Source organism: Ranitomeya imitator, chromosome 6 (assembly GCF_032444005.1).
Source record: "Ranitomeya imitator isolate aRanImi1 chromosome 6, aRanImi1.pri, whole genome shotgun sequence".
Lineage (NCBI taxonomy): Eukaryota > Metazoa > Chordata > Amphibia > Anura > Dendrobatidae > Ranitomeya > Ranitomeya imitator.
In genome coordinates, this window is record NC_091287.1 from 531,184,655 (window position 1) to 531,199,084 (window position 14,430).

The 14,430-nt window shown below is 42.5% G+C and overlaps 1 protein-coding gene across 3 annotated transcripts in view; it reads left to right on the top strand.

The window, feature by feature from the left end:
* Positions 1-14,059, top strand: part of NSMCE2 (NSE2 (MMS21) homolog, SMC5-SMC6 complex SUMO ligase) — a 237,070-nt gene extending 223,011 nt beyond the window's left edge. For 2 of the 3 annotated variants that reach the window (XM_069731888.1, XM_069731889.1), the window contains exons 5-7: positions 3,955-4,055; positions 11,562-11,668; positions 13,787-14,059. In XM_069731888.1, the coding sequence (XP_069587989.1) occupies positions 3,955-4,055; positions 11,562-11,668; positions 13,787-13,901 (323 nt within the window). In that variant the 3' untranslated portion in view covers positions 13,902-14,059. The remainder of the gene's footprint in view (positions 1-3,954; positions 4,056-11,561; positions 11,669-13,786) is intronic. The other variant, XM_069731890.1, reaches the window with a different exon arrangement.
* Positions 14,060-14,430: the final 371 nt, after the last annotated feature.

Sequence of the window (14,430 nt, forward strand, 5' to 3'; positions counted from 1 at the left end):
CCCTACTAATCTCAGCACCCTTCTTCAGAAACCTACTAATCTCCGCACCCTTCTTCAGAACCCTACTAATCTCCGCACCCTTCTTCGGAACCCTACTGATCTCCGCACCCTTTTGCAGTCCTTTGTTGCATTCAGCAGACCTCTCCAACAGATCTTTTCAGACATTTGTGTCTTTCAGCTGGCCTGTGGTAATCTCAGCATGCTTCAGCAGACCACTGTAGACTTTAGCAGATCCTTGCCGATATCAGCAGCCTTTTGCAGACCCAGCAGACATCACCTTTCAGCAAACATCAGCTCCCATTTAGCTTATCACTGTAGACGTCACCACCCTTCAGCAGACCCTCAAGAGAAACGATCTCCCTTCGGCAACCCAGCAGCAGTTCTACAGACCCTTTCATCTGTGGGTAATAGGAAATCCACAGATTTATCCACAGGTTATCATGGTGGAGGGCTGTTAGCTTTCTGTAGAATGAACACATCTATTCAGAACATTTCATCATTTGTGTTTCGGGACTTTCTAAATATTTTTTTTTCCTTTAGGCAAAATATAAACTATTTAATTTTTTTTTCCTTCAAAAAATAACATTTAGAAGACATGACATCAGGCTGGAGAAGAATGTTGCGCAGCGAGACTAGAATCTGTCCCCGGTGACACAGCTCACGATGACGGGGCAGAGAAGGTTGCTTAACTTTTTCCCAGGGAAGAATTTCAAAGCTTTAGATTATCTACAGCAAAGGTCTTCTAGGAAACGGGCCAATAATTCTCATACACCAAACTTGTTTTGAAGATGTGTTATCTGTGATTACTGTTTGAGCAAGCACCTTTCTGAAAACCTGGAAATATAGGTCACTTACCCGGTATATATCAGACGAGGACTGACGGGCTTAAAGTGCAGGTTTATTAGAAACTCACGTTAGCAGTAATGGTGCAATAAATGGGCTGAAGTTAAACAGCGAAGACTTCTTTTTAATTATAGGCTTGACATTACACATGTAATTTTATTCTCAATGTCACTCCCATCATGCCTCAGGATGGACCATAGCTTTAGATTCTGCCTTCATTACAGCAGGAGGCACATACACCTGCAAGAGTGTAGCATTGTCTTCTATCAAAAGGAATCTGTCAGCAGGTTTTTACTATTTAATCTGAGAGAAGAATAATATAGGGCCAGAAACCCTGATTCTAGGGATGTGTCACTCGCTAGTCTGTGTGCTGTGGTTTCAATACAATCTGTGATTTATCAGCAGGAGATTATGACTACAAGACTAGGTGCCATGTGTCAGGCAGTCCAGCTATGTGAAACCCCGCCCCTGCCACTGATTGGCAGCTTGTCCACAGCTGGTGTAGGCGGGGTTACACACAGCTCTGCATTCCGAGCTGCGCTAGATCTACAGCAGAGAAAAACAGGGATTCTATCAAAACTGCAGCCAGCAGCCCAGTAACTAGAGAAAAAAGAGACACCAAGGGCGCAATAGGAAAATCAAGGTCAGGGAGAGGGAATTTCTGACCTTATTGGGTTGTGTGACCCACCACTGAGCAAATTAAGTATAACATCTTCTGCATCAATCTCGAGCCGCGAAATCCCGTCATGTAGAATAAATAGGAGAACAGGGGTGGTTATCTGCGCTGCTGATATAGGACTCAAGAAACCATGGATTATATGGAAATTGTGGGTCTTCTGATGAAGAAGTTGGTCCAACTTCAAAACATGTAGAGAATAATCAACTGGTCAAATAAAAATTTCCCCATCGTCCTTGGTTTCTTGAGTCCTTGAGTACTACATGGCAGCGCAGACTACCAGCCTTTTTCTCTTATTACTTCATTATTTAGTGGCCCAGTAAGTGATATATCACTGGAATCAGGGCCTCAGCCCCTACATCATGCTGCTCTCAGATTACATAGCAAAACCTGCTGACAGATTCCATGAAAGAGTGAAGAGAAGTGACAGCCTTTCCGGAAATGGAAATCTTCTCAAGACAGTTGTTATCAAAGTTATAATAACAATGGCTGAGATTATTCCCAACCGCCTCCCCACTCTACATCCAAAAAGAAAAGAAAATTATTCCTAACCGATAACTTGCTGATCCCTGGAGGTCCAACCAGGACCAGAAGATCTTCCACGATCAGAAGATCTGACACTTAACTTCTGCTCCATTCATCGTCAGTAGGAAATAGCGGAGTACAGCGTTCCAATTTGTTGGAGATCAATCATGCATGAAGAAGGGGTGGGAGAGACAGACTTTTTGGAGGCCCAACTGCTGAAAAAGTAGGGTCTCCAAGCTCTTGTTGTCAGCCAAGGAGTGGGACTAGCTGGTTGCAGACGTGAATGGAAGGCTTCAGAAAAAAACGGTTGCTGAGAGTTTCATCTGCTTTTCTATTATGGATCATTAATCTAAGTATATTTAGTACTAGATGGTGGCCCGATTCTAACGCATCGGGTATTCTAGAATATGTATGTAGTTTATTTATGAAGATTTTAGAATAATACATTGAATACACAGGATTCGGCCTGCTCCTCTCGCTGATTGTACAGCCACGTAGTACATAGCACAGCCACGTAGTATATTGCACAGCCACGTAGTATATAGCACAGCCCACCGAGTACATAGCACAGCCACGTAGTATATAACACAGCCCACGGACTATATAGCACAGCCCACGGAGTTTATAACAGCCCACATAGCATATAACACAGCCACGTAGTTTATAACAGCCCACGTAGCATATAACACAGGTCATGTAGTATATAACAACCCACGCACGTAGTGTATAACACAGCCCACGTAGTGTATAACACAGCCCACGTAGTGTATAACACAGCCCACGTAGTATATAACAGCCCACGCACGCAGTATATAACACAGCCCACGTAGTGTATAACACAGTCCACGTAGTGTATAACACAGCCCACGTACGCAGTATGTAACTCAGCACACGTAGGATATAGCACAGCCCACATAGTATATAGCACAGCCCACATAGCATATAACAGCCCACATAGCATATAACAGCCCATGTAGTGTATTGCACAGCCCACGTAGTATATTGCACAGCTCACATAGTATGTTGCACAGCCCACATAGCATATTGCACAGCCCGCGTAGTATATTGCACAGCCCACGTAGTATATTGCACAGCCCATGTAGTATATAGCACAGCCCACGCAGTATATAACACAGCCCACGTAGTATATAGCAATGTGGGCATCAGATCCCTGTTAAAAAAAAAAAAAAGAATTAAAATAAAAAATAGTTATATACTCACCTTCCGTTGGCCCCCGGATCCAGGCGAAGCGTTTACCGATGCTCCTCGCGCGCTCCGGTCCCAAGAGTGCATTACGGTCCTGCGAGATGATGATGTAGCGGTCTCGCGAGATTGCAATGCATGGAGGGGTCATTGGAGCATCGGGAGGAGCGGGAAAGGCATGTTCTGAATCCAAGGGTCCGACGGACGGTGAGTATATAACTATTTTTTTATTATTATTATTATTTTTAACATTAGATGTTTTTACTATTGATGCTGCATAGGCATCATCAATAGTAAAAAGTTGGTCACACAGGGTTAATAGCGGCGTTAACGGAGTGCTTTACACCTCGGCATAACGCGGTCCGTTAACGCTGCCAGTTAACGCTGCCATTAACCCTGTGTGAGCGCTGACTGGAGGGGAGTATGGAGCTGGCACTGACTGCGGGGAGTAAGGAGCGGCCATTTTGCCGCCGGACTGTGCCCGTCGCTGATTGGTCGTGGCTGTTTTGCCACGACCAATCAACGACTTGGGATTTCCGTGACAGACAGAAGGATAGACAGGAAGACGGAAGTGACCCTTAGACAATTATATTAGTAGATATTTAACAATCTGGTACAAAATGAATGTATTAAAAAAAGAAAAAAAAAATTCCCCCGGTGGGTATTGGGCACATGTTTCATGCTCTCGTCCTTCTTTTGTCTCCTAGTGGGCGTTTCTCAGGAGTCAAACAGTCCAGCCTTTGAGGATGAAGATGAAGAGATTGCAGTCACTCAGACCATTGCTAATTTCATCTGTCCCATAACACAGGTATAGTACATGAAGGGGTTAGCGCAGTGGTCCCCAACTCCAGGCCTCGAGGGCCGCCAACAGTGCAGGTTTTGCACAGGGGTTGGAATCATCACCTGTGCAGATGATCACATTACCACAGATGCAATACTAAAGAAATCCTGAAAACCTGCACTGTTGGCGGCCCTCGAGGCCTGGAGTTGGGGACCCCTGGGTTAGCGAGTTCTTTAACCCCTTAAGGACACGTTCAGTTTTCATTTTTTCATTTTTTTCCTCTGCTTGTTCCAAACATCATGTTTGTTTGCTTTTTACTTTTTCATCAGCATATTAGCACTCATTTGTTGCTGGAAGAGTTCTACTTTTAAATGACACATTTAATTTTGCCATATAATAGACTGAAAAAAAAAATAGGAAGTCAAGTGAAATGGCAAAAAAAAAACATAATTTCTCCATTATTTATTTTTTTTTATTTTTTTTTTTGCTTTAATTATTTTCCGCATTCACTGTGCAGTAAATATGACCTTTTGACCTGGCAACAGTTTTTTCTCCAGATCAGTACCAAACTTGTTCAATTTTATCAGTATTATTATTTTAATTATTGTTTTTTTTAGTTTTTATTGTTGGTCTTATTATTATTATTATATACTTTTATTATTATTTAAAAATAATATTTTAATGGCTTCACAATTTCTGAAATTTGAAAACAAGAAAAATTTGGTTTGTGACGTCATTAGGTTTCTCCAATTCCCATGCCTCTTTATTTTTCAGTCGAAGGAATATTGAGGGCTTGTTTTTTGTTCTTAGCTGTAGTTTTTTTTTTTTATTTTGTTCCATTTTAGGGTACATAAGAGAGAGAATTTCAGTATATGGTATTAGTTGGGCTAATAAAGTTAAAAAAAAATATTATGGTCTCAAAAAAAAAATACACCTTAGCAATCAAAAGAAAAGCTGCCATGGATGAAAAAAAAATAGTTTCAAGTTTGAAAAAAAAAAATTGTATTTTTTTTCCTCCTTTACAAGATCCATAAAAAAGTCCTTATAGGTTTTGTGTTGCTGTAATCGCAATGACCATATTTTCATGTAATTGTTACTGCACAATGAACAACATAAAAGCAAAACCCAAAAAAACAATGATGGATTTTTTTTTTACTATTTCATTCCACTTGGATTTTTTTTTTTTCATAAGATAAAATGAATGATATCGTTCAAAACTACAATTCGTCCCACATAAAAAAAAAACAGACCTCATACTGTGAAACAACCAATCACACTAGCAATTGCTATTTCTGTATAGTGCCTGCATTAGGAAAGGAGTTTCAAGGAAGAAGTGGACTTTACAGTATCCAAGCAGTCCATCTGCAGTATGCCCACTACCACATACAGAAGAATTGCCGGTCCCTAACGCACCAGAAACATTGTCAATCTGGTCAGATAAGGAAGAAGAGGGCGCTTGGTGTCATGAAGCATCTTCCTCTCATGACCCAGACTTTCTGTCAGTAACCTCAATTGAACCACACCTTTAACAGCATCGTTCAGTTTACTTTGTGTTATGAGATTTGTATCTGCCTAAGAGTAAAGCTGAGCTCTTAGTTTCCTGGTTACAGCAGTAAGGCTGAGCTCTTAGGTTCCTGGTTATAGCAGTAAGACTGAGCTCTTAGTTTCCTGGTTACAGCAGTAAGGCTGAGCTCTTAGGTTCCTGCTTACAGCAGTACAGCTGAGCTCTTAGGTTCCTGGTTACAGCAGTAAGGCTGAGCTCTTAGGTTCCGGGTTACAGCAGTAAGGCTGAGCTCTTAGGTTCCTGGTTACAGCAATAAGACTGAGCTCTTAGGTTCCTGGTTGCAGCAGTAAGGCTGAGCTCTTAGGTTCCTGGTTACAGCAATAAGACTGAGCTCTTAGGTTCCTGGTTACAGCAGTAAGGCTGGGCTCTTAGGTTCCTGGTTACAGCAGTAAGGCTGAGCTCTTAGGTTCCTGGTTACAGCAGTAAGGCTGAGCTCTTAGGTTCCTGGTTACAGCAGTAAGGCTGAGCTCTTAGGTTCCTGGTTACAGCAGTAAGGCTGAGCTCTTAGGTTCCTGGTTACAGCAGTAAGGCTGAGCTCTTAGGTTCCTGATTACAGCAGTAAGGCTGAACTCTTAGGTTCCTGGTTACAGCAGTAAGCCTGAGCTCTTAGGTTCCTGGTTACAGCAGTAAGCATGAGCTCTTAGGTTCCTGGTTACAGCAGTAAGCCTGAGCTCTTAGGTTCCTGGTTACAGCAGTAAGGCTGGGCTCTTAGGTTCCTGGTTACAGCAGTAAGGCTGGGCTCTTAGGTTCCTGGTTACAGCAGTAAGGCTGGGCTCTTAGGTTCCTGGTTACAGCAGTAAGGCTGAGCTCTTAGGTTCCTGGTTACAGCAGTAAGGCTGAGCTCTTAGGTTCCTGGTTACAGCAGTAAGGCTGAGCTCTTAGGTTCCTGGTTACAGCAGTAAGGCTGGGCTCTTAGGTTCCTGGTTACAGCAGTAAGGCTGAGCTCTTAGGTTCCCGGTTACAACAGTAAGGCTGAGCTCTTAGGTTCCCGGTTACAGCAGTAAGCCTGAGCTCTTAGGTTCCTGGTTACAGCAGTAAGGCTGGGCTCTTAGGTTCCTGGTTACAGCAGTAAGGCTGAGCTCTTAGGTTCCTGGTTACAGCAGTAAGGCTGAGCTCTTAGGTTCCTGGTTACAGCAGTAAGGCTGAGCTCTTAGGTTCCTGGTTACAGCAGTAAGGCTGAGCTCTTAGGTTCCTGGTTACAGCAGTAAGGCTGGGCTCTTAGGTTCCTGGTTACAGCAGTAAGGCTGAGCTCTTAGGTTCCCGGTTACAACAGTAAGGCTGAGCTCTTAGGTTCCCGGTTACAGCAGTAAGCCTGAGCTCTTAGGTTCCTGGTTACAGCAGTAAGGCTGAGCTCTTAGGTTCCTGGTTACAGCAGTAAGTCTAAAAGCCTTCTTGCTGTGTAATGGCAATGTGCTACCTTCAATTCCAGTTGGTTATGCAGTCCAGATGAAGGAAACCTATGACAAAATGAAACAGCTGCTGAGGTGCCTGAATTATGACCAACATTTGTGGTGGTCATAATTATGTGGTGACATAAAGCTGGTTGCCCTCTTACTTGGTCTCCAGGGTGGATACACAAAGTACTGCTGCTTTCTGTGTGAGTGGGACAGTCGTGCAAGAGAATATCACTACAAGAAGAGAGACTCGCCTGCATTCAGCATTTGGTGACCCACATAAGATCTTGTTACCACCATTGCATATCAAATTGGGCCTAATGAAGACTTTGTAATGGCAATGGATAAAAATGCAAAGGCATTCATGTATCTTATTGAGAAATTTCCAATGTTTAGTGAAGCAAAGATAAAGGAAGGAGTCTTTATTGGACCTCGGATTCGAAAGCTTCTTCAAGATGAAGAGTTTACCTGTTTATTGCTGGGCACGGAAAAGGCTGCATGTGGTAACTCATTTTGTGGGAAACTTATGAGCAGATAGCTACGAAGAGTTGGTGGTAAATGTCCTCAAACATATAAGGATCTTGGCTGTAATGTCCTTAAATATTCATTTCGTAGGCTAGATCACATTGCGTTAGGGCAGTCCGTTTAGCGCATAGCGCCACGGACTGCGCTAACGCAATGTCCCAAAAGGGATCCCGTTAGCCGATCCCGTTAGCGCAGATCCCCGATCTGCGCTAGCGAGGAACGGACCGCGAACGCTGCAGGCAGCGTTCGCGGTCCGTCACTCAAATGACGGCACATCGCTAGCGCACGCCCAATGTGGGCGTGCGCTAGCGATGCGTTTGCCATTACAGGCAATGGTGGCGTTAACGGACTACGTTACACCGCGTTATGCCGCGGTGTAACGTAGTCCGTTAAACACGGTCACATAACGCAGTGTGACCCTAGCCTTACATTCACATCTACTATTTTCTCAGGTTCTTGTTTCTTTTCTGCTTACTCCTCATCATCTCATTTATCCTTATCTTCCCAAAAGAGCCGTAGCGGCAGCAGGAAGACTTGGCGGAGACCGACTCCTGAGAGGCAGGTGACTTTAAACCAAAAGAACCAATGCCAAAAGGGTGGTCCATTGACGGCAAATTATCGCTAGGAAGGAAAATATGAAGGGGAGGAAGTTGAGGATAATTTACATTCGCATTTAGACTTTTTTTTCCACTAGTGAGCTACGAGCATGGGTAGAGATTTCACCCAGATAAGGAGAAAAGATATCAAGGAAAATGGAATCCATCAATGCTTGCAGATTATTGACAGTTGTAAGATATGATCCGATTCAGGAGTACAAGAGACCAGAAAAAAAAAAGAGTTGTCACTGAATGAGGAGCAAATTTTGGAGTTCAATTTCTGTGACCTTTTTATAATTCTCAATAGTGTTTGAAATGTTTTAGTTATTGAAATTGTTGCTAAGTTTCCTCTAAATAAATATCAAAAAATTGGCATAACAACATTTTCTGCATCTTTATCTTTCCAAAAATTTGAAATGATTCAAAGTACTTAAACTTGTATGTATTAATTCTATGTAGCAGAAACAGGAAAACTTTTAGAAACAAGAGACGACTAAAAAAAAAATCATTGTCAGATTTGAATTCAGGAAGTCAAAATCATTGTGAAATGGCTCGTTCCATAACATGACCACTTTTGAAAATATGTAGAACATTGATTTCACAGCATTGCTGCACTCCGGTCTTATATTACGCAATGTGTTTAGGTTCGTTAACCTCCAGAGCAGTGATCATCAGTGCAATTATTTTCTGGGGGCCATGGAAGTGGTCATTGAAGTTTCAGAAAGATCTATCTGCTTCATCATCAGACTACAGAGCTACGATCAAGGCGTCACGCTCAGCCTTCAACGTTCTGCCTTCACTTAGTCCTAAGGGAGGTAAACCTGGAATGGTGGTTACTCCAGTGTAGATGATGAAGGCCTGTGTGATGTTATGGAGGATAGTCAATGAATTTCAGATACCCAAGTATGTATCTATCATAGGGATATAAATCCTCCTGTATATTCAAAATACACAGAATTTATATTGTGAAGGTAGACATAAATGTGGATCTTGTAGGCCCCTTATGTGCTTAAATCTCCACACACCTTGAGTAGTAAGTATTACAAACAAATATAAGAAGCTTTGTAATAGGTCTTTTCAGAGAAATATGCTTTTTTTTTTCTTCACTTATTATTATTATTATTATACATTTTTATAGCGCCATTTCTTATGAGCCACTTCTTATAGTTAAAATCCTTCTTGGTCAAAACGAATAACAACAATCCCATATGAGAAATAAATATAAATATGGGGAAAAGAAGAGATCAAAAACATTAACCCCTTACCGGCATCGGACGTACTATACCGTCCGATGCCGGCTCCCCTGCTTTGATGCAGGGCTCCGCGGTGAGCCCGCACCAAAGCCGGGACATGTCAGCTGTTTTGAACAGCTGACATGTGCCCGTAATAGGCGCGGGCAGAATCGCGATCTGCCCGCACCTATTAACTAGTTAAATGCCGCTGTCAAACGCAGACAGCGGCATTTAACTACCGCTTCCGGCCGGGCGGCCGGAAATGACGTCATCGCCGACCCCCGTCACATGATCGGGGGTCGGCGATGCTTGTGAATGGTAACCATAGAGGTCCTTGAGACCTCTATGGTTACTGATCGCCCGTCGCTGTGAGCGCCACCCTGTGGTCGGCGCTCACAGCACACGTGCAATTCTGCTACATAGCAGCGATCAGCAGATCGCTGCTATGTAGCAGAGCCGATCGTGCTGTGCCTGCTTCTAGCCTCTCATGGAGGCTATTGAAGCATGGCAAAAGTTAAAAAAAAAAAGTTTAAAAAAATGTGAAAAAAATAAAAAAAAACATAAAAGTTTAAATCACCCCCCTTTCGCCCCAATCAAAATAAATCAATAAAAAAAATATCAAATCTACACATATTTGGTATCGCCGCGCTCAGAATCGCCCGATCTATCAATTAAAAAAAAGTATTAACCTGATCGCTAAACAGCGTAGCGGGAAAAAAATTCGAAACGCCAGAATTACGTTTTTTTGGTCGCCGCGACATTGCATTAAAATGCAATAACGGGCGATCAAAAGAACGTATCTGCACCGAAATTATAATTAAAAACGTCATCTCGGCACGCAAAAAATAAGCCCTCAACCGACCCCAGATCACGAAAAATGGAGACGCTACGAGTATCGGAAAATGGCGCAATTTTTTTTTTTTTTTTTTTTTTTAGCAAAGTTTGGAATTTTTTTTCACCACTTAGATAAAAAATAACCTAGTCATGTTTGGTGTCTATGAACTCGTAATGACCTGGAGAATCATAATGGCAGGTTAGTTTTAGCATTTAGTGAACCTAGCAAAAAAGCCAAACAAAAAACAAGTGTGGGATTGCACTTTTTTGGCAATTTCACCGCACTTGGAATTTTTTTCCCGTTTTCTAGTACACGACATGCTAAAACCAATGATGTCGTTCAAAAGTACAACTCATCCCGCAAAAAATAAGCCCTCACATGGCCAAATTGACGGAAAAATAAAAAAGTTATGGCTCTGGGAAGGAGGGGAGCGAAAAACGAACACGGAAAAACGAAAAATCCCCCGGTCATGAAGGGGTTAATATTAAAAAGTTACGGTATTTTTATTCAAGAAATTTAAAACCATGCAATATAAAAAAAGCAGAATAGCTGCATGGGATGCTGAGCAAAAGCAGAAGGTATAAATGAAAGAAAGAAATGGTGGTGGGTTGTTTTTTTTTGTATATATGGAGGGATAATATATAATTTAAGATCAAAAAGATGCTATCTACTCATACAATAACTCCCTACAATGCCATTTTAACCCCAATATCCAAACCACCACTTAATTGTGGCTACAAATGCAAATCAGGTGTAAACACTGTGACCTAAATAATGTCCTAAACATATGCTAACATAAAATCTTGGATGGGTGCAGCAAGGCCGCTAACACATTCCTAATGGCCAGATATTTGCACATAAATGTATAGGTGTGATTAGAGATTATTTACCTGAAACTGAAAAACTGCCACTAGAGATGCCCAGGTGTCCCCTCCCCCCGACGCGCGTTTCGCCACCACGCCCCTAAAAAAACTGATGGCGAAACGCGCGTCGGGGCCTGGGCATCTCCAGTGGCAGTTTTTCAGTTAATGGCCTCTTCCCTGTATATAAATCCAGTCTATATAGTCAACTGGGCGTGGTCATCAAGAAAATGCCCACACAGAATAATTGAAGCACACACCCACTTGGATAAAAAAAAGACTAGATTTAAACACAGAAGAGGAGGCCATATCTCAGGAATGGAGAGGCACAGGAACAAAAGAAAAACATAGCCGGATTCAGGAGAACAGCGACATTTACATCATGTGGAAATATTACATACTTATGGCAAATGATAGGTTCTCTTTAAAGGGAGCATTGGAATTAGGTTAGGTTTATTGGACAGCATCATGCACATCTTCTCTGCTAATTCTGATTTATAATATGTTCTATTGTGGTTTCATCGCAGATGGAAATGGAGAACCCAGTGAAAAATAAAGTATGCGGTCACTCATATGAGAAAGATGCAATTGTACGGATGATTAAGAACAAACATGAGAAGTCTAAATATGCCAGGTGGGTTCCCAAAAATCCGTTTTCGTTCTTGAAATTATATGGAAGAAAAGTCTGAGTGAAACGAATGGTGGCCGTTGCTGCTTCCTCATAATTAAAGCTTTAGCACATTTTCCTGTCATGCGGAAGATTATGGTCATCATAATGTGCCCCCTCAGAAATGGCCGGCTTCAGGTTTTCTGCCCATTGTGTTGGTCCCCTGCTTATGACCGCTTATGAATGGATGCTGAGGTGGCTGGAAGGGGGCACGAGGAACAGAACTGGAACCACAAAAAAACGATAAAACAAAAAGCAACTGATGTAGCAGGGTTGTAATCCAAAATGCAGTAGAGTAGACTAAGCAGTATAGTTGAGCCCCGTTTGTAGCAGAGTTGATACAGTGGTATAGCAGAATCTACTCTGAGCTAAGTTTGTCAGAGAGTCCAATGCCGAACTAACCCAGCAGTATAGGTAAGTTGATGTAGTGGCAGAGCTGAGTTTGTCAGGGAGTCCAGGCAGAGCTGAATTAGTCAGGTGATATAGGAATCCAGAAAGGATGTAGCAGTGCACTTTAGTGACATGGATACTAAAGACATGAATATTTAATTGCTGCCTGGAGTTGTCTCATCTCTGATGAGACAACCCCTGACAATGATTCGGCACCTACGCAGGATCTCGGGCAAGGGAAGAGAGATGAGTGATGTATCAGTTGCAAACTGAGGGCCCTCTCTGTTCTTAGGCCAGTTCTCGTCATCAGGAGCGTACAGTGCCTGCGCTGTCCCGTCTCATAAGTCGTCATCAGGCAATGATTCTAACACTTGCGCAGAATTTCAGGCGGGGGAAGAGCACTCTTGTCAGCCAAAGACTGCCGAACCAGGGCAGTGGGAACTTACTCACCGTCACTTGAATGTTGGCATCTTGGAGGCTCCTTGAGATCACCAGATCTCATGCAACGTCATGATGTCGTAGAGACATTGTAAAGGCGTCTAGAATAGCAGCATACACGGGTATGCCAAAGAACTTCTCAATGGCTTGGTTCGGGGCTCCTTGAGATCACTAGACCTCATGCAACTTCATGATGTCGTGGAGACTTTGTAAAGTGTCTAGGATGCCAGCATACAAGGGTATGCCTAAGAACTTCGCACTGCCTTGGTTCAGGGCTCCTTGAGATCACTAGACCTCATGCAACTTCATGTTGTCGTAGAGACATTGTAAAGGCATCTAGGATGCCGGCATACAAGGGAAGGCCAAAGAACTTCGCACTGCCTTGGTTATGGGCTCCTTGAGATCACTAGACCTCACGCAATGTCATGATGTCGTAGAGACATTGTAAAGGCGTCTAGGATGCTGGCATACAAGGGAAGGCCAAAGAACTTCGCACTGCCTTGGTGCGGGCTCCTTGAGATTACTAGACCTCACGCAACGTCATGATGTCGTAGAGACATTGTAAAGGCGTCTAGGATGCTGGCATACAAGGGTATGCGAAAGAACTTCGCACTGCCTTGGTTCAGGGCTCCTTGAGATCACTAGACATCACACAACGTCTTGATGTTGTAGAGACATTGTAAAGGCATCCAGGATGCCGGGATACAAGGGTATGCCAAAGAACTTCGCACTGCCTTGGTTCAGGGCTCCTTGAGATCACTAGACATCACACAACTTCATGTTGCTGTAGAGACATTGTAAAGTTGTCTAGGATGCCTGCATACAACGGTATGCCAAAGAACTTCGCACTGCCTTGGTTCAGGGCTCCTTGAGATCACTAGAAATCACGGAACTTCATGATGTCGTAGAGACATTGTAAAGTTGTCTAGGATGCCGGCATACAACGGTATGCCAAAGAACTCCGCACTGCCTTGGTTCTGTGCTCCTTGAGATCACTAGACCTCAAGCAACATCATGATGTCATAGAGACATTGTAAAGGCATCCAGGATGCCGCATACAAGGGAATGCCAAATAACTTCCCACTGCCTTGGTTTGGCTGCTGCCGAGTATAAATTGAACTTCAGACCTGGTTCATGTGAATCTTTTTCTTCATCTCTAGTGAAAAGTCATTAGAAAAGACTTTGTTGATCAGTGCTAATAATAAATTAATGCTTGTAAAGGATTTACAATGGTTTCAATCTCTATGGTCTTGATAGGTGTCCAAAAATTGGCTGTGACGTGGTTGACATGGACATTTCGGATCTTTTGCCAGATAATGCCCTCAGAAGAGCCCTTGATATACACAAGAAGCAAAGACAGACTAAGCATTGAACCCCAGTGAAGAAACAAGGGCTAACCTATAGTCCAGCTATACATTGTGCCGCTGAGTGGTAAGAGGTGAAGGAACATCGACCCCTCTGATTATTTAAGTTCTGCAAAAAAATAATACAAAACATTTGTTAATAAAGTTAAAAGGTTTTTACTTTTCAGCTTCTTGTTTCCTTTACAGCAATAACCGCAGTACATTGTTATAGAGTTTTTACGTAAAAATGGTTCATGGCTGAGAAACTTTTAGTTTATTAATGAAGAATATATTAAAGGGTAGACTGCTTTGGATGATGCCTTTTAATTTGCCATTTTAGGGAATGAAGAGGTAGTAGTGAGTATTACTGCAAACGGGACACAACTGCCCCTATGTAAGATCGTGATAAGACTGATAATGACGTGCAAGATCCTGCCAACCCAAGTTAAAAATAAATAAAATAATAATAACAAATCCTAATCAAGCTCCTGATTGCACTTGGTGAAATAGTCAAGATGATCTTCAACATGAAATATCAAAAAATTATGTATTAATAAA